Source organism: Diprion similis, chromosome 2 (genome assembly GCF_021155765.1).
Source record: "Diprion similis isolate iyDipSimi1 chromosome 2, iyDipSimi1.1, whole genome shotgun sequence".
Lineage (NCBI taxonomy): Eukaryota > Metazoa > Arthropoda > Insecta > Hymenoptera > Diprionidae > Diprion > Diprion similis.
The window spans coordinates 16,854,128-16,875,781 of NC_060106.1; the positions used below are offsets into that span (position 1 = coordinate 16,854,128).

Below are 21,654 nucleotides of genomic sequence, written 5' to 3' on the forward strand. Positions count from 1 at the left end.
CTCCGGTATTCTATCTATCCCCTCTTATTTCGTTCCTCGTTTCGCGTTTGTCTGTTTGCGAATCGATCCGGCTCGTAGTCCTTCGGTTACATCTTACAGAGCGCGAAAAGCGAGGCGTCTCGGTATCCTTCGGGCGATTCGAACCATCTTCGACGGGTCTTGGATGTCGGGAAAGTAAAAGAAAGTGCCGTCGTCAGAGCTACGGGAGAAAATAAGCGATCAGACATCGACTCGCGTTCAATTATGAAGTCTAGTTTCAAAGTTCGACGACGGGCGTCCACCACTCCACCTTTCTCTATATAATACTATATTTACCCAAAGAGACTTTTGTTTGAACTTTTACATTCAACTTCACTCGGCAAGTTTTCTCTTTACTGCACATTTTATCCATCCACGCGTCCGTATACCCTCCTCTCTGCAAACGATGCTCCTGCGTATTCTTTTTATTCACAATATTATGACGTCTATGAATACTTCGCCATTGTTCGTTTCCTACATTAAGGATCCCGATCGGATATCCTGCAGGACCTTGTTCGTCGCACGGCGATATTACCTGGGTCACATGCAATTATCGGCTGTTCATTATCATAATTTAGACCCGGGATTTTCACACCCACGTGGCATCATGGCAGACGCGCTTTGCGCGTTTATATACTCTATCATAATTTTCACGTACCCTGCACTGTCTCCTGGCTCTGTTTGCGCTTTGGCTTTGCTTTGGCAAACGAATTGACTAAACAGACACTTATACATATATATATATATATATATATATATATATATATATATATATATATATATATATATATATATATATATATATATTGTATATATTATACAGTATTCATTCACGCGCATTGGCATCTTGGCAATGTCTGCAAGACCATCATGTCAGGGCTGAATTCACAGACAATCTGAATCTGGCTATTTCAGAGAGCTTCTCTCTCTCTCTCTCCTTCTCTCTATCTCTCTATTGTTCGTTATTTTGCAGCCTCTCCACAACGGAGTGCCGGCTATACTTGACCGCACCTCCGCCGGTCGAGCGTGAATAGAAAAGATCTTCTCGAGGTAGGAATTTCTTGTTTCTCTGAACTTGCAGCTTCTCCGGTTAAAATAAACGCGAACCTACAGCATGGTGGAGCATTGGAACTCCCACCTGCAACTGAGCCTCGAGAACCTGCTTTTCCTTCGCATTCACAACTAGCTCCACGTATGCAGGTCGTAAATTTTTTTTTTTTTCAGAATGTATTCGGAGTGTACAACGAGATTTTTGAGCTCGCAATCATATACGAACAATAATTTCGACGCGAAACAATCCCGATTATAATTATACACCGTCAACAATAACAATACTGTACAAATACAACGCAAAGTGGAAATTGGCAAGCCTTGGGAGAGCGAAATCTGCAGGGCATTATTCTTGGCGGGAAAAGTGACAGGGAAAAAACGCGGAGGGGAGGCGACATCCCCGTCGCTGGAGGGTCGCGACACTCGACTCGAATCAAGCCCTCGAGCAGATTGCCGACGTCGCGGTCTTTACGAGGAGATTAGGCATGTCTAGAAGTCGGGCTGACCTGACCCGAGAGCCCTGAGCTGGTTCGGGGCGAAGCGCGAAGGTGAAAGGGCACGGATATCGTCCTAATGATTCTTCCCGACCACGCAGCCCGCGGTCCGATTCAACGCACCCCGTATGGGTTACGGTTTGTTGGCCAGCAATTTATTGGCCATTGATTTACTTTACACCGGGGTCGAATTAGCCGGGAAAAAGATATCCGTACAGGAGTATCGGATGTTTCCTCTCCTTCTTCTCCCTTTTTTCAAATTACGTTACTCGCTTGTACGATCTATAAATTTGTAGTTTTCGCATATTTGGAGATGTTAGGTTTTGTGGAATAGTCTTGCCGGAAATATTGTTTGGGTATTGGAATGTTTTTGTACCAAAATTGGTAGACTGAAGAAAGGAAAACATCAACGGAATAATCATTTTTTAAAAGTCTCGCAATCCCATTACTTCAAAGTTTTAGGGATTATCATATACACTTGGTAATATTTCCTCTGCTAAAAGTAAACGCATATGTTTCGCACAGTTTGCTATTCAGCCTGAGTTATTATAACGCGTTTTAAAAGTTTAAGCCGAGAAAAAGGCGCGCGGCTTTATCGGCGTGTCGTGCATTTATATTAGCTTATCGACGTTCTTAACCTACCTTGACTAATTAGGTTTCGATAATTCAAGGCTTTGCGGCTTTCCGCCGGCGTCGCGTGTCCGTCAGACGAGGACGAGGGTGAGATTCAGGGGCTGAGAAACTCTCACTCGCGAACTTATGAAAAGCAACTTTACGACAGGAGCTGCCGTGAGAGTAAATCGCTTCAAGGTTTTTTCACCAAGATACCGTTTTGGTGAAATCTAGGCAGGAGCGAACAGCGAAGCGATGCTCGAAATAAAAGTTACCCGAAAACTTTGCAAATTGGTGTAGATCGGTAATAGCTAATTATTATTATTTCACTTCTCAATGTTTCGTGAAAAAGTTTATAGGTATATACGAAATTACGTGTACGGGAAAAAAAAGAAATCCGCAAGAGAAAGTTCTTCACTTTATCCGATTCAATACACATCTAATTTATATGCGTAACGAAAAGTTCTAGTAGAAAAACTATCCCAATACACTTTACCATTACTTTATTTCAAATCGCCTCGAGTTCTCGCTTTTTCATCCTGCGACCGGTGAAAAAACTCTCAACGAGTTTCCGAACCCCGTCTATTATAGCCCTGAAATCTGTGCGGGTTCGTATACTTGGCATTGCTTCCCCCAAACTGTTGTTGCTCGCAGGTGGAACATTCAATTATATATCATGTAATATAATTGAGCCAGATAAATTCACTGGATATTCAATTAAGCTGTATCCAAATCGAGTTACGGTTATACAAATTACTCGGTTATCGAATACAAACACGGGGCTTATGAACATGGTGGACATATTCAAATCTTCCTATAACCAGCGTAGCCTACACGTGGTTAAAAATCTCCAAGCATCATGGCGTTGGTATTGAAATTCGTCTTTTTACAAATTCGAGGACTCCTGCTGGTGCGGATGAAAAGTGAAAAATTAACCGTAAAATGTAGATCGTTGATAGCTGCTGGGGGTGCAGAAGGTTGAACGTCCTCGAGACGAGTAGCAAAGTGTCTGTATAATCCGGGTTGTAGGTAGGTACCTACCTACACGCGTTTTCCTAGTTGCTGGTATAACGGATCATGCTCACCCGACGAAGAAGATAACAACGTTAGGTTGGGTATATTTATGATTATGAAGCGTTTATCGCAGTTTCGAGGGAGTTTTAAGTGGGGTAGACGCTGTCGAGCTGTTTTCGGAGTTTGATTAATTAGGTTCCTGCTCGCGGTGGAAGCAGCTCGACCCCCTCGCTCTTTAGAATCGGTCCACGACGTCTTTCTGCTCCTGCTGCACGGACCCTCGATCCCTTTTAGTCCTTCGAAGCAATACAGACACGGAAAAGTTACGAGAGATCTGCTGCTGCAGCCGGTCGAGCCTCGTCGTCATTCGGTTCGAATAATACTCACGACATTTTCGAGTTCACGGGATTCGACGAGAAGGACAGGATAATCGAAAAAAACCGCGGAAAACAACGGGAAAAGAAGCAAGTTCTAATTTTCACCTCAGCACACGCGGACGGCCTTATACTATTTGGCGCTCGTCCAGAAAAACACGCGCTTCTTTCGTCGTGGCGATTCTCTGCACCAGTCCCAATATTTTTTGCCAATTTTTTTCTCCCGTTTTTGCAAACCTTGTTTGCCATCGGGCGTTGAACAGCTTTTCTGGCTTACTGCAGGCGGACTAAAACTGTGAAGCAGCTACGCCCTTTTCGTATATTAATTATATTTACAGCCGCTGCATGTACGCAACCTCTACGAGGATTTTATTTATCGCTGCAGTCACGTCGAAAAGGATGCGGGGACAGTTCTTTTTCAACATATTCTTTTTTTTATTTATACAACTTTTTTCATACCATCGTGTGCATCGATTTTTAGCGAAATTTACTGCCAGGATTTACTGTAAGGACTGCAATATAAAACCATCGGGTTCTCGAGTGCATTTGAAGTTTGGGATACTAAAAAACCAAATGTAACAAAGGTGTATACCAAGAGTAGAATAACGTGTTTAAATTCATCGAACGTGTTTTTTAAACGTCAGTAAAGAACCATTTCTACCTTGGAAAAGAAGACAAGGCGACTGCAATACGGATGAGCGACACCCGGCTCTTTCGCGAAAGGACCTGACGGTGTTCAGCAATGCGAGGAAAGGCGCTTACTGACTAACAGAAACAAGGATGTAATTACAGCGCGATTAGGAGGACGCGGATGCAGGGCGAGGGTGTCCCATGCAGGCAGGATCGACCTCAAAGTAACTGGCGAGTAAAACGCGAGCGACGGCTCGAGATCTACGGGGGTCGAGGTATACGTTCTCTCTGCGGGGTGGCGTGTTGTCCAGGATTACGGAAATGCCGGGGTTAGGTACGGTTGGTCAACCGGCGGCTAGCTGATGCTGAGTTACGTCCGTGGCTATATCCCCGGCTGCCCTCCCGCCATAAGTATAGCCATCACTACACACTCTATCCGCAGCACATATCCGCGTATGTGAGTAGATACGTCCAGGAAGTACCTGCACTCGCGGGTACATCGTACGGTGTAAGGTATGTACACCTCCCATCAGCTGCCCACGGCATACACTCGTTCAGGATCCAGGATAGCACACCTTGGCCTAGTATAAGGATATACAATAAGGTTAGTTCTGCGTACAGATCCCTTTACCGACATTTTTAGCCACTTCACAGCTCAGACAGAAACCCTTTTTTCAACGGGAGTTATCTACAATCTGGTCGCCCTTATCGATTATCGGTAAAAAGGGTTTGCGTCCGAGCTGTAAAGCGGTTAAAAAGTCGGTAAAATGTCGGTAATGGGATCTGTACGCAAAAATATTCTCGATATACCACTTTGGGGAGCCTCTGTTATTTCATGCAGGAAAGCTTTGTTCTTACTCCAACAGGGGATGAAAATGCACGCGTATTCTATGGACACTTGCAGATTATACCTATACTGTATATATAGACGACAGTTTACACTGGGTACCATGTGGATCTACATGTGGCGCACGTCCAGCTGTCGATATAATATGACACGTACAGCTGAGGTTAAAAAACGTTGAAAAACCGCGGCCGAGCCTGGTTACAGTCGCAATTGCAAATGGGCAGTATTACCATAACCAATAGCAACTGCTGCACCAGCCATCGGTTGCAATTTCTCTCATGGTGTGTGCAGGCCTTTCCCGATTTGTTTGGTGGAAGTGCTGTTAGAGGAAAATGGGAAATTGATGACAAATCACTGGAGTATACCCATACATTTTTGGCTATCAGAGGTTGTTGGAACAAAAATCCGATCACCCCGCATGCAATTCATCCTGCACGTGCGACTTCTGGCCAGACAGCATTGAAATTTATCCAGGGTGAGATGGGGTACTGGAATAGTGGGTGCAGGGTGAATTTGCGAGTAAATGGGGCGGGTGTCGGTGCCGGTGTACGAGGGCAAGAGTGGAGGCGTAGCTAGAGGTTAGCCCGACTAAACTAACTGCCAGAGCTTTTGTGCTAAGAAGGTATAAGGGAAGGACCAGGAAGCCCCGTTCCTATTCCGCCTCTTATGAATCTTGGGGCAGACAATGACATCGCGAAGAGCCAAAAACTAGTTCCTCTCCGTTTTCTCCCCTTGCTTCTCGGTCTGCCGTTAACGAGAGGGAAGAGGAAACGCCGGGTTTGTTAACCGTTGCGTGTTGTTCCTTCGCCTCGCGTTGCGTCTCGAAGTTGAAAGTGCGAAGAGGCCAAGCGACTGGTTCGATAACGCGTCTTCAACGTGGCCTCTTATTCCTCTTCTTCTTACCGATGCCGCTAGATCCCACGCAGGAAAATTTTGACCCGAGCAGAGACAACGGGACAAGTTTCAGGAGGTCGAAGAACTCCTACCCATCACCTACACCTACTCCTGCCTGCCTTGGTCCCGCCTCGACCCCCCGAGCCATTGTCAATATTCGGGTGATTGCGTCCTCTTGCAAGGGCTTAAAGTCCTCCTCCAGACGACGAGAACCGACGTGCCTCATTCGTGGATTTCAAAAGTTGCCTTTTGTTACAAGTAATTTAAATGCTCCTTAGAGAGATATGCGGACTCGAATAATCCCATTCTTCGGAGGCGAGGCGGCCGGAAGAAGTTGATTTTAATTAACAGGTAACGAAACTTCACCTCGATCCACGAGTAAATTAGCCACCCGCAGAACGCGTGACAAAGTGCGATAAAAAAAAATTTCTCACCGTTCATTTGACGGAAGTACGTATCACGCCTGCATATTTATTTATATATATATATATTATAAATAATAAATGTGTACATTGTACCTTGCCTCGAGACCAACCCCGATGCCCAACCCCGACGCAAAAACTTGCTCGTCCTCTCACAGCGAACGGCTGTCACCTCAACTTGTTAAAAGTTTTACGCCTACTCGGGGAATGCTTGGCTTATTCCCTACCGGCTCCGATCCATTCCGGTATCCAATCAAACGCCGAGGATAACGAAATATTGTTCACGAGAGAAAAGGCGCATCGGAAAATGATGCGGTCCTCATACTCTTTGCGCAAAGTTTAGCCAAGAGTTTGCAACGAAAATTCGACAAACTCGGTGAATCCGATTTGTACACAGTGTATATAATGTACTTTCGAAACCGTCCTACGTTCCTATCTGTGCTTAAACCTCGGAACCACTGACTGCAAAACTAAACAGTCTACAACGTGATGAAACTTTTCCCAACTTTTGTCGCTGAGCAGTCAGTCAACCGTTCAATGTTCGTTCTTACGAAACTACAAAATAAACTCTAAAACCGAGAACAAAGTCTAGGGTTGAACAGTGCTTGAACGTTTAACCAAATCGACCGTTCGACGAGGGTGAATTAAGTGTTGTTTTTTGAAGTGTTTAAACAACGCCTCCCAGCGATCCTTCATCCGTTTTTTCCTTGGAATTCATCCTTCCTCCTTTAACCATGAAGCAGTCGGATTAGAAATCATTTTGGTCACTGAAATCTTCAAGTTTGAGATGATTCTGACTTTCCAGTAACAACTTTGAGCATGTTACATTCGAGTTGCAGAATCAAGCAAACGGAATAAGGAGAGCTGGGAACTTGTGTAAGGTTTGATCGAGAATCGTTTGCAAGATCGATGAACGGCGGTGTGCGGATGGCAGGTCAATGGGTAACAGGGAGAGAATAACAGCTCCGGAATGACATAATTTAACGAATTTCTTGCCGGCTCGGTGCTTGCAACAGTTAATTGCTCGTAAAACTTGGCTCGAAGCGTGGTAACGGGAAACAGTTTAATGTTTATCGTAGTTTTCGCTAGTTGAACAACTTTCAAGATAAGGTATAAGCTGGTTATACACCCGGCAGATAGAGGCCACGGTGTTAATCTTATACCCTTCGTTTAGTGGTCCATTTGCAGACGCATTTCTCAATAATCGGTCACTTATTCGTGGCCCGAGTCTTCTTACATCGTACATACCGATGCTGCACCTTTTCTCCGCGTAAGTACCTAACGTCTGCGTGGTTTCCGCGTATCCTGGATCAAAGCTACGGAGGAGATATTCTCAGGCGGTTGACGTCATTCCGACAGTCATTCGACGGGAAAAGCCTCTGGATTTAAGAAGATAAGCTCGAACGAATGGAAGATAAGTGTATTACGAGATACATGCGAGCCCAGGTCCCTACGACAGACGAGAAGCGCTCGACGGATCGGCCGCCGAGGAAGCCGGAGACCTCCTCTAGGATGATAGAGAAAACATGTTACGCCGTAGTCGGTACGCATACAAAGTGTGCTCTTTGCCGTCACCTTTTCATTCCCGTAGCCCTCGAGCAGAGATTCGAACGGAGTGAAGAATCGGAATGACGAGAGTCTGCAAGTAGGACGTAGTCGTCGCTAAAAGCCGCTCCTGGAAAAGCTTGGAGAAAAGAGAGGAAAAGCACCCCCAATACATCCACCGTCGAACCGATCACGCCGGGAAATATTGTTATTGTGTTATAAAGGGGACTCCGTCAGCTGCGATAATATCCGGTACTTGAAAACGCGTAAATCTGCGGAACGAAATAGAGATGCGGTTTGATTTTCCATTGTGTTCTGGAAGTGTCGATCCAGCCACCCGTGGGTATCGGAAAATTGAAGCTCCTGCAGTGTTCCCTCTCATACGCCTATACGTCTCGTGGGAAACTCACGCGGAACGATCAGGTTCTCCGCGATTTTTTTTCTTCCCTTTTCAAACTTCTTTAGTTTATTTCATTCTTTATTTTCGACAGTGAACGAGGCTGCGGAAGAATAGCTGGGAGAAAGGGAACTGAATTTAGGGCCCGAAAGCACTTTACCGGAAATTTTCTACGCGACGTCTTCGTTGAATTCACTCAAGAAACCTGCGGCTGGGCAAACTCGTTTTTGGATGTATTTACGGGAAAACTCGTGTCATGTATGTAATTTCAGTAGTAGTTCGCATACACATCTCGACCCTCGCGAATACTCTTAGAAAATCCGATGGATTCTGTTTCTTTTCATCTTACAGAACCGCGGTCATATTCACTAGCTACATCCCTTCTTCCATCATCGGTTCTCTACGCGAGTGTCGCAGAGCAATTCGCATTCTTCTTATCACGCTTATGACACGAAACCCGTTTTTGAAAATTGAAATTCGCTCTCTACCCTAGGCTTGGTTTAAATGAGGAATACGCGCGTAATTAACGAAATCCTTGAGTTACCCACTCAAAACGAAGCCTGGGCCTGAGGTTAATAAAACAGCGGAATTGTCTACCTCAAGATAAGCTTTGAGAAGCGTAATTATAATGCTCAATGCACGTTGGGAGTCTAAAGAGATGAAAATAACCCGCAATCATGCCACTCGTAAAAACAGTGTATGTGGTTAGCTAAAAACTTCTATCACGTAGCGGTCGAATATCAGCCCATACACCATGTTTGTAATCAAAATATGTAACGTACCGTTCGACGCGCCATTGTAATTAAACTTTGGGATAGAATAAGCTAATTATAAGCTTATGAAATTCTGCAGAGAATCATTATTTGCACACACGCAAAATGGTGGTAAAATCCACTAAATTTATCAGGACTGTTTACTCTGCACCGTACCTCCGGTTCGCAACAATTAACTGTGTGACACTCTGATTATTACTACCGATGGTTTTCGGTATTATGGACAATTCGAGACTGATAAATGAACGTTTGAAATTTTTTGGTGTTTGGGAAAATATATCAAAGAGCCAATTTATGGGGACGCAATACTTTGAGATTTATTTCGAAACCTGCACCACGTGATGTTTGTACACGGATGAGAATAAGGATAGAGTTTGTTGTAAGCGGTGGTACAGTTGACGTAACTCAAGGATGGTAAATATTTGACGAGATGAAAGGATAACGGGAAGGGGATTAATGTTGAAATAAATGTACAAGACGTATTGTGAGAATTGGGTACACAACGACGAAAGTCAACATGAAGGAAATCTAAAATTCGGCAAAAGGAAGAGATTAGAGAAAGACAAAAAACGCCGATAAATTCCGCATGCTCTTCCTTTTCGAGTGTTGATATTGGACCAGCGACGCCCTCGAATAAACAACTCATCCGACACGGTCTGGTCAGTATAGGATACAATTGGTATCGTAGACACGTTAAACACACAATTTATAGGCACCTTCGCATCCTGGCATTGTACTAAAGGGCTTAATTCTCTCGTCCTCCAACTCGTCATCTCATGTATAGTCGAAGGTTTTACAATTTGTACAATCAAGTATTCAGCGGTTGCATTAACTTTAAATACTGTAACATAACAACGTCTTGGTCTTAGAAGTCTATTCAGACAATTTATACTAACTAGGATAGTATAAAAGAAAACTTGTCAAATAACTGTTGTCAACTAAGGAATCGAAAAAAAAAACCTACGAGTGGTTCTTATAAACGGTTATATAGTTTCAATTTATTTTCATCAATTGTTGATGACGTGAACTCAGACATTCGCGTAGGAGGAGTTCAATTCGGAGACCTTATAACAGTGCAGGCTACTGCCTGAACAGCTGATGCCAATGACACGGGCACATGTGTATAATCGTCGAAGTGGAGGTAAACGGGAGAATTATGGTACAGCAATACGAACCCGGGGAACAGCCGATCGTTCTGCCGCGGTTGACTGAGTAACTGCGAACCACCTGTCATGAACAGGTATCGCAAAGAGAAACACAAGGGTGTAGGAGCGGCCATTCAGCCGAGCGACGACCACCTAAGCCACCCTCGTCCTTGCTCTTCGCCAACCCCAGGACCTTATTCTTCCCTCGGAGTTGCTCCGAGATATTATGTTTCCCGCTGGACAAACAGCTGAGAGAAATTTATCAAGTAACCTTTACCTGCTACTCAATTCGAGGCCTCGAAACCCTTCGGTGCGAACCCCTATTCGTCAATTGATTTTCACCCCAATCAAACCCGCGTAGAGACGTCTCATCGTCGAGGCTCGCGTTTCGGTTTTTGCCTTCGCGAAAATAGTCTATCAAACTTTTTCACGCCGCGCCGCTTCAATTTCTGCGGCTACTTCATATCGTTCGTTCTCTTCTTATTTTAGAGAGCTATACCTAGGTATTGAGCATTTTAAGAACCTGTCAGGATTATTGAATGGGGGTGCCTTATATATGTATAATAGAAGGACGCGGGACGAGATGAAACGCGCAGGAACAACGTGCCTGCTATCAATTTCACTGGTGCAGCATAAAAATATTGCTCCCTGTGGAGTACAGAGAGAGAGAGAAAGAGAGAGAGAGATGTCCCTCGGATATAAAACACTACCAGAGCTGGCTGGTGTATCTGGTTATGCATACCTATATAATACTACAAGTACCTTATCGCCTCTGACATGCATTCAACTTGTGAACTATAGAAAGTTCGTATCTCATTTGCGATTCATGGAACGAAACCCGTAAACGCGACAGCTTATTGTATCTAGATATACCTACCGAAGGGCAAACATGCATGCGTGACATTAAATGTCTCTGTACGATGGATTCGCGACGCGATTCTTCCGTATTATACTTTTAAGAAATTTTCATCCCCGTGTTACGTTCGTAATGAAATGATCCCGAAACGGGAAAGACCAACGTCGCAATTCCTGCTTTTCTGTTCCAGATTGGTGCACATCCGGCAGGTTCGAATTGCTCGTCGAGCTGCATAAGACAAATTCTCGCTCTCATGGCATCGAGGAAACTCGCTGCTGTTCTTGGAGCGATTCTGCATCTTTCCCTGTGTAAGTCGAACCCTCATATATACCTACTTCTATAAATTCTTCACGTTCGTCTGTCGCGTGTGACTTACTTGGCCAATTTGTCACTAAACTTGGAACAGACGATAAGAATCAGTAAAATAATTTCAACTGCGACAGAAATTAATACGGAACCCACGGGAGTTTGTTTTTTACTCCCCTACATTTTCTGCCTTATTCTCATTTTCGATACATCAACGTCTCGAATAAACGGTGCCAATTTATTTAGCTAGAAAACTTTACTCCGTGGGAACACTTCATTTCTCAAAGGATATAAAAAAAAAAAAAAAAAAGTGAAGAAACAACCGCTATTTCTACATCAATCAGGCATTATAGTTACATCCCTCCATGGAATTCAAAAATCTCATTTAAACCACGAATGTTTGTCGTATATTTTTCCTCAGAATTATTCTCAGAGCTGTATATACGGATTTGATTTTCACCTCGAGGCGTTCCGCCGTATCGCCAGCTCGTGCACTTTATAACACCGAGAGAGCTTTGCCTGCACAATGTTCTCTTTCCGCTCGCCTGCAGCACCGACGAAAATCGTCCGCGGTGGAAATCCGCGTGACTTTAACTAAATCATGGCGGATTTAAGTGGATTTTGAGAAACCCGGTGGGGTTCCACGATCTATTGCTCCTGCACACCCTCTGCAGTCCTTTCCACCCACACGCTCTGGTCACTTTGAGTCTGTGATCCCGCGTTCAGTCGAATCAGTTACTCCTTTCGGGGGCGACTTCTCCGTGGAGATCAAGTCGAGAATTACGCCTCGATTATGCCCTAGTACTTACCTTGATTTAGCGCCGTATAAACTGCCTTTAACGCACCCCCATAGCCGAGGTGAAACGCAAGCGATAAATGTCAGGGCCAATTTGGACCTCGAAAGAGCCTCCGTCTAGTTCCTCGCCAAATTTTCAGACGAATCACATCATTAAAAAAAATTAAAGAAAACCTGGTGCCTGTCAATTTTTTTTTTAAATTGGACGGTGGAGATTTGCACGTGAATGTGAAATTGCGTTAATCATGAAAGCGTTTTCAAAATTATTTATCATACAACCATAGAAGACCGATAGAATTCGGAGAAGCATGCTGATAACTTCCGAAAACGATAAAGCTTTGAATCTGTAACATGGTGCCACAATAAGCGGAAATTATAACAATGAGAATACCAGCACAGAATGGAACTCAATTTGTGTGAAGATTATCGAAATCTTCACAATTATATGTAGATATAATAAAGCCATCACGTGATTCGGCACAAAATGTGATTCATTGAAGTTGTATTAGGATAGCCAATATCTTGGCTGTGAAATATTTGAGGAATCCTCAAAGGGTTTGAATAAAGTGGAAAAAAAAAAATAAATAAAAAATGATGAAATGGTGGATTTCCAGTCATTTCAATCAGCTCAACGTAACTGACTACCCGTATCGACGGTGTAGATCAATGTGATTTATTTTTTTACACAGAAAAAAAGAACGTCGATCGAAAGCCTACGAGACGGGATATAGTCGTATGGAATCGAGCCAGCAGTTTCCCAATTCTACAAGTATAAATTCTCAAATAATTCGATTCGCAGTAAGTTTTTCACCTATTCAATACATCGGTCTAGACTTAGATGAGAATAATCAATTGCATATAATTGATGTCAAGCAGACAGCCGAAATAACTTTAGTCCGAAAGTTGAAGGAAGATAGTAATAACGGATTTGTCGAGAGCATTCGATTCTTGGAACGTATTTAATACAATGATCTATTGTGCTGATTGGAAATGGTGTAAATTTTTTTCAATTATAAGAAAAAAAATTCTTATACAGTTTTAGTAAATCGTCTCCTGAGATGTTTACCAGGGAATACTTTACTGTCAAATTAAAAGTAAGCTTGTAAACCGGCGTAGAAGTTTGAAGGCTCTCAAGCATTTTGAGGGTAGGTACTATGTATAAGTATGCAGATTATAATCGTCCATGGGATCTTAGCTCCGAGTCGAACCGAGGCATGATCAGAAACCACAGGGAGACTGATTGCAAGACGGTAAATCTCGGCTGCGCACGTGTCGCCGGTATTTCGTGCCGTCGGGCTGTCGGTCGTATTTACACGCCTGTGAAGTCTCACAAGGTATGTACAGAGTCGTGTTTGTGTATCGGGAGGCGAATGGACGTGAGAGGTGGGTGAGCTTAAAGCTGGATCGTGTCGCTCTAAGGGGGTGGTTCGCAGGGGGAGTAAGAGGCTTGAGTGAAGCAGTTTTAATACGGCTGTCGCGCCCTTAAATAAAGCACAATAGCACCACCCTCTGACAACCCACCCCGGGGCTTCTTGCCAAGACGTATTGGAAAAATACCAACGAGAAGAAACGGCTCGATATAGAAACGGAGAAGCTGCTGCAGTAGGAGCCGAGGGAATTTGATAGAAGCTAAGAGAAACTGGAAGAACCTTTCCCTCCACCGCCCTCGCCCTTCCCTTCCTTTCCCTTCCCACCTTCGCTTTCGCGCCTTCTTTCTACTCTTTCTCTGCCTTCTCCTTTACTTCAGTCTCTTCGGATTATGCTAACGAGACAATCTCCCTCGAACGGTGAAACACATCTGAAAATCTTACCCTTATTCTCGCCTTCGAATTCTCCCGCTCAGATATTGCCATAACCGTTCGTGTGGATCCGATCGAAACGCGATCGACGCACCGCGCGTTTCTTCGCGATAGATCGTTTTTGAAAAAATTATAAACGTGAAAAAGAATTCTGGAGAAATTTGTAAAGTAGAGTAGAATTTTTTTGGAGTCAGAATTGTGAGGGTAGTGTGAGTTGCTTACTGCTTTATATATGTTGTTAGTTAAACTCACGCATGTTCTTTCAACGTAATTGTCATATAACATAATCGAAGCACCTCTTAGGTACTGCAAAAATATGCTGTCCACAATATTCCGATCGGTTTCTTATTTTTTTTTTTTTTGTCATTCAGCCGAGTCACTGAGGCTAAGAATTTACACACGCGAGGTAGTTTTCAAATTTTAGAGAACCAGAATATATTGAACAGCCGAGAATAAAAAAGAAAAGAAATATCATTTTAAGAAGTGTAACAGTATTGCGATTCGTAACCGAAACTGTAAAATAGAGAACAGAAATTCGATCAAACTTTGAAAGTCTGCTCAACTTTACAAGACGTTTCTTTATAGAGATCGAATTGAACAACAAAACGCAATTTTCACATCGTTCTATCGTCGAGTTTCGCTAATTTTAACGTCTATAAAAATATCTGCAGTATTATTTTTCGCGCAGTGAATTGGTATGAGTTCTGACTTCACCCTTCATTCTATTTTCCAAATTCCATTCCCATTCCGAGCAGGGCGCTGCAGAATTTTCCCCCTTTCATAGCTCGTGCTGAGAAGTAAAATCGTTTCAGCTCCTTTTTCTTTACGAGATTCGGGCCACGATGATCAGTCTCGTGCCGTATACGTACGCTTTGCGCGAAATAGGTTGGTGGGTGTATCTAGTAATAGAGTTGCGATTCAATCAACTCAGAAGCTTAGCTCTGGATATCGATGGATTACTTCGGATGGCCTCGGTACTTACTGATTACATGCGTAGCTGGTTATTCAATTTGAAAATCAGAGCGCGCTTTTCACATCTAGAAGTCTGACACGACGTGTACCTTAAATTGTATTCTGCTAATACGTGAAATTGAACGTTGATATCAATGCTGAGAAAGAATATAAATTAAACCGACTGTGGACGAAATATCAAGTCGATTTTGAACCCACAGAATACTTCCGTGGCTTCAAAAAACGTTGATTGCTTCAAATAAATTTCTTTTAGTTCGACTAATAATAATTTATAATTTTTTTAGCAGAAAAATATTTTGTAGACAGCCGGTGACTAATTCATTTCTGTGGATGAAAAAACGTTTCCTTAATCGAAAGTGCAAGATCTTATGAAACCAAGTGAATTCAAATTATTTTCCATTCCTTTAAATCTAATAAAAATATTTCTTGGTGCCTGCGGCTGTAAATAATAAGACGAACAAATGTGACACTCAAAGTCTGGAATCATCCGAGTTCCTGAATTCTGAATTGAAGAAATGGGAAGCGTATGACGTGGAGGGCGGAAAAAAATTTGGAGAATTTTATATAACGTTTTATGTAGGATATATGGAAGCCCGAGGGCGATATCTGCGATTCGCATCCAGAATCGTGTGAGTTTGAAGAATTTCCCCACTTATCGGTCTCGTGCATGACCGCATATGAGAGAATTCGATACGAATACAAGCGTATGGTATTTCCAATCTATCGGCGGCAGAAAAATGTTGAATATTCAATCGACCATTATTTATTTATTCCCGCATTCGCGACGGCTTCGGTGCAGAGACTTCCGGAATGTTTATCTCCCGCACGCGATCCGAGAAGCGGGGAAAAAGGAGAACGAATGTAAGAAAACTAAAAGAACGGTATAAGAGGAAGAGGAAGAGGAAGAGGAGAAAATCCGGGTTCAAGCGACGCTGTCGAATACAATATGAACGCGGTGCGGAAGTCCCGCGTTTGGCGAGAAAGAGAAGAATGAAAGTAAAAAAGAATAAAAAAAAATAAAGAAAGAAAGAAATAAAATAAAGCGGAAGAAGAAGAAGTATAGGGAAAAAATACCGCGCGATTGCCCCTCCATTACAACGAATTCCGAACCTCGTCCATTCACAAATTGCAAAAGCACTCGTGCTGCAAACCGTAAGAGCCTTCGGGTTGCCACTAGCGTTCGTGACTATTTTCCCAAAATTACCTTCGATGCATTTCCGCCCTGTTTTCCCGCTCTTTTCTTATCACCTTGTATATACCTTCTGGGTCTCGATTTTACGATCGATTAGTCAGAGGCCCGATCCCTCGAATCTTACACTCAATTAATTACAAGTAATTAAAAAATAAACGAATAATTGTTTCAGGCCAAAATTCGCCGGAAGTGAATCCAGAGTTTTTGGCCCCGTTGGAGAACCACACGGTAACACAGGGCCGGGACGTATCGTTCACCTGCGTCGTGAATCACCTTCAATCTTACAAGGTGAGTTAACCGCATTAGGGTCAACTTAGCCATTTTATTTCACTTTGTTTCGTTAACTTTTTAACCACCCGCCGAAGCGAGACCCGAAATCAATTACCTCGACTGTACGGGAAACTCCCGCAAGCAAGCAGTCAGGCCTTATAATATGAAGTATCAGCGCGTAAGCTGAACAATCGTAAAGTGAACTTTTTTTATTTCTTGATTGAGACTGGGCCACTTTTTCCACCTTACGCCGAAGCCCAAAGTTCGAAACTTTATTCGAGAAAGTCCGCGAGACTTGGGCTGCTAAAATATTCGAAACGATCTTTTCCGCGAAGAGCGAAGAAAACGGAAAGGACGAACGAACGCCGCCGGTCCTTTCTCGAATTTAGATACGAGCTTTCGCCTCTCCTCGCAAGCACGTTCAACTATACGTACCTACATTGCGTATATATAATACGTATGTATATAATACAGCTCAAGTAAACGGTGGGAAAGTAAATTGCTGGAGTGTATTTCAATTTTCTGTTAGAACAAGGCCTCTGCAATGTTGACGCACCCTTTTGCGCTACAAGAAACTATATTATAGCATATTGTTAAATATACAGATATATACGTGCACAAACATGTCGTACATTAAAGTATGTACATAAAGACCCTCGAGTAGCAAAGCAGAGCTTATAATATCATAAATGGAGAGGAATCCGTTGACGCGTTTTCACTAGATACCTATACGTTGCACCCATTATCAAGGTAATATATTTTAACCTGATTAATTTTCAGCCTTGTCTATATTCAGGTTCGAGGATAGATTAAAAATTTTCTATACCGTATTATCATTATTATACTACACGTATCTATACTACCTCACGTCACTTTCTTCACCCATACGCACCTGTATCTATAATCATATGTGAAATGTACCTGTTCTACATACATGTCATGTATTATTTATGTAAATTACACGTAAATTATGACCCGGAAGTCAATGATGTTTACATTAGCTAGGAATTACCCAGCCTGCAGAGTTAATCCGGGATATTTGTGACGAAATATTCAATATCGTTTCCGGAATTATTATAGGGCGAGGGGGCAAAACGGGGTACTTAAAATACTTAGTTATCAAGAATTCAAATACGCTGAAGCTTTTTTTTTGTTATTCTAACCAAAGAAAACAAAAATGATCATTTTCAGATTTCATGGAAGAATTTTTTTTTCTTAATTTTTGAAAAATCAAAATAATGCTGGATAATGTTTATAGAAGTCATTTTTGACTGTTTAAAAAACATTTTGAAAAATAACGTTATATCACCCCTACCTCTATACCTACATTCAATTGCATCATCAATTGAAGAACGACTCAAATGTGTTTCTTTATTATACACAGCTTTAACCAATTTTCTTAAACTCCTGATACGCGAGCAATCATTGGTAAATTAATCGATCGTTCGACCTCGATTTCAGGTCGCCTGGATCAAGTCAGACTCGAGAGCCATTTTGGCGATCCACACGCATATGGTCGCCCATAATCCACGACTATCTGTTACGCACAATGGCCATAACACTTGGAAGCTCCATGTAGCGAATGTTCAGAAAAACGACTCGGGGACGTACATGTGTCAAGTGAACACGGACCCGATGCGAAGTCAGGTGAGAGTCGTATCCAAATATAAAAATTAAGGGACAGAAATGAAGAAAAAAGTAAATTCATGTACTCAAAAATATCCTTGTTAAACGTGTTATGATTCTATTTCAACGGATTTTCTTTGCAATCATTCTTTGGCCTGTAAATTTACAAACTTTTGATATCAATTATTATTGATGATCTGAATAAAGGATTCCAGCGATATTATTTTTGCCAATGATACTGGAGAAAAATATACGAAACAACGTTCATGGCTACTACATATACGTGAAATGAATTTGATTATGAGCAAATTCGAATGTGAAAGAAGATTGAAAAACGGTTTCACAATTAGAACTCCTTCAAAATATTTAAACTCATATTTTGAATTAGGCGTGTAACATATAGGTATATATTATTGCAATTAGCGTTCCTGAAATTTTTTCAAACGGTTTTTCCCCTTTTCCTGAATTCCGGTTCATCCTGGATTCATCTTACAATTACTTATCATTCACGCACATTGCCACTGGCTCGGCTGCATACAGGCAATGGGTTAATCCCATCGAGTTACCAGTTTATCATTACATGATAATATGACTCTGCCCAGAACGGTTACATGGAGGTAGTAATCCCGCCGGACATTAAGGACGACGCCTCTGCCGACGGCCTCGTCGCCAAGGAAGGTGGGAATATTAGACTGCGATGTCAGGCAACCGGAACTCCGATGCCCAACGTAACGTGGCGCCGAGAGGATGGCCGGAACATAATCCTGCGGCACGACAATCAGAAGGAAGGTAAGCACAGTGTGCAAGACACCTTTTTTACTTTATTAAAATTCCCCTGGGATATCCCCCCCCCCCATCCCCCTTTCCTCGCCCCTCACGTTTAGATACGTACGGTTTTACGGTATACTGCATCTTTTTTTTAAATAATTATTACACACTTGCACCCACCTACGTGTGTAAACCTAAACCGAGCGAGATAATGACTCTGAACCCTCGTAATTATTATACGCAGCACTCAAGTACCACGACGGCGAAATACTCGAGCTAACCGGCGTTCTCCGACAAGAAATGGGATCCTACCTCTGCATTGCCAGCAACGGCATTCCTCCGAGTGTCAGTAAGAGATACTCCATCGATGTGCATTGTGAGTGGAAAACATTGTCGATATTTCGGGTTATGTGATTTAAATTGCAGAGAAAATTGATGAGGAGAATTTGAATAGGCTGAAAATGCTAGTTTTTTAACTTCCAGTTTCGTTGTTTTTAGAGAAAAATGGAAGTTATTGTAATCACACCAAAAATGGAATGTTAAGTTTTTAATAGATCTTGACGTTAAGAGATCTAGAGAATCACCACCGACCATTTTCGGATTGACGTCTGTATGTAGGCATGCGTGTGGTCAGTTATTTTATCCGACGATATCTCGAGAACGAGTTACCGGATTTCAATGATTTTGATCTCCATCGACGCGGCTCCTCCAAACTAAAAACTGATTAGATTTTTGTTTTAATCGGTTCTGTTCTTTTCAAATGATTTAAATAATAAAATTTCAAGAAATATAATCAAAACTATAATATCTTGAGAATGGATGAATCGATTTGAATGAAAATTGAAACCACAAGGATTTTTGAGTCGCTAATAACGAATTCAAAGTCGGATTTCGAATTTTGGTAGAATTAGTAGGCCAAGGTTTTTTGGGTCACCGATAACATATCCAAGGTCAGACTTACAAAATTTGTAATAGTGTACCAGAGGCTCTGAATCGTTGATCACGGATCTGAATTTATAGTTCGGAATTCGAATTGAATATTATTATTATTATTTTTTCTGCGAACTTCGAACCTGCGGTGTGAAAATGGGAAGTTTGAGAGCTGGCTCATGGCCAGCTTAAAACCGCTTATATTTTTTCTGTATAAAAAATAGTTTATCTCCGTTTTTTTGATTGAAATTTTTGGTTGCAGGCACTTACAGTTTTTTACAACTCTACTTTACAATTTTTCTATCTCTTGTCATACGTCGATCAAGGAACAAAAATAAGACAAACTTTGTTCTTGTTCCCGATTTTTAGTCCAGCCGCTAATCAAGGTCCACACTCAGCTCGTGGCTGCGCCTCTTCACAGCGACGTGTTGCTTCAATGTTCCGTCGAAGCCTCACCCCGAGCCATGAACACGTGGTACAAAGACACAGGTAAGCGATAAGTATGCCCTTTTATTTTATTACGTACCGCGGGCTTATGGACATATTTTCACCTAATTTCAAAATAATTATTCAAGAAATAAGTTACGAGTTGTGTTATAATGAGCAGCTGCTCAACGGATTCATGATTATTATTTTTCGAGCGCATGCACAATGCATTGTACATACATACGTGCCAAAGTCTATATTATAACTCACTGCATCACGGCTCGGTGCAGCTGTGCAGCCTGTTGAATTAAACCGAGTTTCAATTTGACGCAAGCTTTCCGTGCAATTGCTCTTGAAAGTCGAACTAATTAAAGGCTGCACTTTTCCCTAGTGGTTTCACAGTCGTGTGCGCGTGTATCTGTAACTACGAAACTTTCTGTACTGCAGGATAAACTCATAGAATATCGCGAGAATACGGGACGACGTTTACTCGGCTAATATACTCACTTTGCCTTTCATTTTTCACAAAACATTGCTTTCAAGATATATGAACTCTAGTTTAGACCGAATCATCTGCAAATTGAAATGACATAATTGGTTTATTTTTTGTATTTTTATTTTTGTTTGTAATCACTTGTTATAGCTCGGGACCTCTGACTTATTGCGATAGGAACTCGAAAAATATTCAAGGCATAATCGATATCGAAGATGTAATCTCTTCGTAGTATATTTTGAGTTATGCATTTTTCAAATGGAGATAATGTGAGAAGAATTCATTTGATATTAACAATAATAATAATTATTGGAAACCTTTGTTGAGGTGAGAAATTGCTACCGAACGAGAAATACAAGATGGAGGAAGCGCCGGTGAACGACTACTCGTGGCAGATGAATCTGACGATTCGTTCTCTGGAACAAAGGGACCTTGGTAGCTATGTTTGTTCGGCGGAGAACGCGCTTGGAAAAGCCGAGGGGGTGGTCCGGCTGCAGGGTGAGTTTACTTTTAAAAATTCAGAAGAAAAAAGGAATGATAAAGAGGGATAAAAATACATTTCGGGGTGCTGTCGCGCATAAAAAAAGATCAAAAGAATCCCGCGTGTCCGGGTTGGCCTCTGACCGTGTTTTCCTTCCGCATCTGCAGAGTTAAATCTGCCGAAAACGACGCCGGTGAGTTTGACGAGAAACACGGATCCTCGGCCGCGGAAAAAACCACCAAGGACTAAGAAAAAGAACGGAAAAATTTACGGCGGCCGAGCCGAAGGCGATGATGGATTTGTGGGCAACGACGAGGACCTTGCGACCACCCAGAGGATGGGCGGAAGCGGAAGCACGCAGGACGGACATCGCACCGAGGAACCTCTGACGGTGCCTTCCCTCTCTCCCCCCTGGGTGATCCTGAACACGGCGAGCAGGAAGCGGTTCTTCGGCCTGAAGAAGGCGACGCTGCTGCTGTTCCTGCTCTTCGTTACAGCGGTGTATAAGTGAAGGATTATATTCC

At 42.4% G+C, this 21,654-nt stretch overlaps 1 protein-coding gene across 2 annotated transcripts in view; it reads left to right on the top strand.

Annotated features, from left to right (window-relative positions):
• LOC124415858 (lachesin-like) overlaps window positions 1–21,654 on the top strand; it is an 88,959-nt gene extending 67,305 nt beyond the window's left edge. Inside the window, exons 1-10 of one of the 2 annotated variants that reach the window (XM_046896540.1) lie at window positions 2,639–2,642; window positions 10,207–10,211; window positions 11,262–11,379; window positions 16,309–16,424; window positions 17,868–18,053; window positions 18,635–18,821; window positions 19,045–19,176; window positions 20,100–20,219; window positions 20,977–21,147; window positions 21,298–21,654. In XM_046896540.1, the coding sequence (XP_046752496.1) occupies window position 2,642; window positions 10,207–10,211; window positions 11,262–11,379; window positions 16,309–16,424; window positions 17,868–18,053; window positions 18,635–18,821; window positions 19,045–19,176; window positions 20,100–20,219; window positions 20,977–21,147; window positions 21,298–21,641 (1,380 nt within the window). In that variant the 5' untranslated portion in view covers window positions 2,639–2,641 and the 3' untranslated portion in view covers window positions 21,642–21,654. Of the gene's footprint in view, window positions 1–2,638; window positions 2,643–10,206; window positions 10,212–11,261; window positions 11,380–16,308; window positions 16,425–17,867; window positions 18,054–18,634; window positions 18,822–19,044; window positions 19,177–20,099; window positions 20,220–20,976; window positions 21,148–21,297 lie in introns of those variants that run through there. The other variant, XM_046896539.1, reaches the window with a different exon arrangement.